The sequence below is a fragment of the Cynoglossus semilaevis genome, chromosome 4 (assembly GCF_000523025.1).
Source record: "Cynoglossus semilaevis isolate Cse_v1.0 chromosome 4, Cse_v1.0, whole genome shotgun sequence".
NCBI classification, from domain to species: Eukaryota; Metazoa; Chordata; class Actinopteri; order Pleuronectiformes; family Cynoglossidae; genus Cynoglossus; species Cynoglossus semilaevis.
This window is the reverse complement of record NC_024310.1, coordinates 224,927-226,422: the sequence shown is the minus strand read 5'-3', so window position 1 is coordinate 226,422 and position 1,496 is coordinate 224,927. Positions and strand designations below refer to the sequence as shown.

At 51.3% G+C, this 1,496-nt stretch overlaps 1 protein-coding gene across 1 annotated transcript in view; it reads left to right on the top strand.

Moving 5' to 3' along the window:
* The window catches only part of mecom (MDS1 and EVI1 complex locus), a 126,113-nt gene that overhangs the window by 33,345 nt on the left and 91,272 nt on the right, over positions 1–1,496 (top strand). The window contains 1 exon segment of the mRNA XM_025054794.1: positions 891–1,222. Within this exon segment, the coding sequence (XP_024910562.1) occupies positions 891–1,222 (332 nt within the window).

Genomic DNA, 1,496 nt, shown 5'->3' with positions numbered 1-1,496 from the left:
GGAAGGACAAGGTGGAGCCCTTATCAGTGAAGGTCATAGGTCACTGGGGTCACTGATGCCACTGACCTCCAAATTCTTGCTGAGCTTCAGTATTTGACTCTAAACTCGTACTGGTTTACCATAGAAACATATCTGCTAGTGGACCAGTGGACCTGGGGTCATTTCTGCTCTGGGGGTCAGTGGTGGGGGGTACAGTTACATGTAGCTCTGCCCCCCTCACCACACGACACCGTGGGTTTCAGCTCACACTGATGTGTGTGTCAAACACTGTAGCTGCAGAGACTGGGAGGAGGTCCAACCTCAGGCTCAGTTCTCCTGCAGTACACTGACTTCACAGCCAGGGACAAAGACTTTGTTGATCAAAGGTACAGCACAGTCACGTGTGTCAGATATGGGACGCCTCATTAGCAGAGCGCTCTCTCTCCTCTAGCTGTCAGCCCGTGTTAGCCCCCAGCCCACCACACCCACCCACTGGGGGCTCAGCAGCTTCCTCTGGACCAGATGTATCTTCCAGTGTCCTACCATGTTGGACGTGACCTCACTGACTGTTAGTCCACATCAGTGAAGCACGTTACGTATAAAAGGTGCCGTTAATGGGAACAGCCCCCCAGTTTGGCCCCCGCAGCCACTCTGGAGGAGCCCAGTGTCTTCTACCCAGTTGACCTCAGTGTTCGAGCCTCTGTGTTCACTGTGCAGCAGAGACGGAGTTCAGGGAAAGGAAACTTAAAACAGCTCCATCACCATTGGTTACCCTATGGCTGACCTTTGATGACCCTTCGTACCAATGGCATTTCAGTGTGTTCTTCCTCTGTTGATCATTCATGACTTTTTTGTTTTTAAGTTAGCGGTTAGCTCCGAGCGTACGTTCATTAAACGACCTTTCTTCCCAGGTGAAGGTGACGATGACTTCACCATGTACTCATCGGACATCTTGGATGATGTTTGCGGCTCCGATGGTGATCCAGAACCGTCTCCAGCCCCGGCAGAAGACCCGATGTCTCCGCTTCTCTCCGATGACGAGGCTTCGTCTCAGGACGCCTTGTCGTTTCAACACCCGAACATATACCTGAACATTCCCACAGACTTCGAGCTACGGGAGTCACTAGTTCCAGGCAGAGGCCTCGGCATCTGGAGCCGCAGAAAGATAAAAGTTGGCGAGCGATACGGACCGTACGTAGGAGAGCAGCGGTCTTTCCTGGAAGACCCTTCACAGGGCTGGGAGGTAGGAACACATGACATTTTCATTTTAGAGTCTACACTGTCCTGAATTAATAATGAGTTCTGAGTGAAGACCACTGCGGCTGGACCACACGTGCACATGGCTCCTGTTTTTATTTGGGACCATGTCGTCATGGTCACATTTAGCCCAGTAACCACGGAGCTGCTGATGTCATCCTTTGCAGTGTGATGTCATTCCAGCTCTGTGGCTCAGTGGACACGTGCAGTGAAGCAGGTTTGGCTTTTAACTCAATTAAACAGAAAAACCATAAATTCCT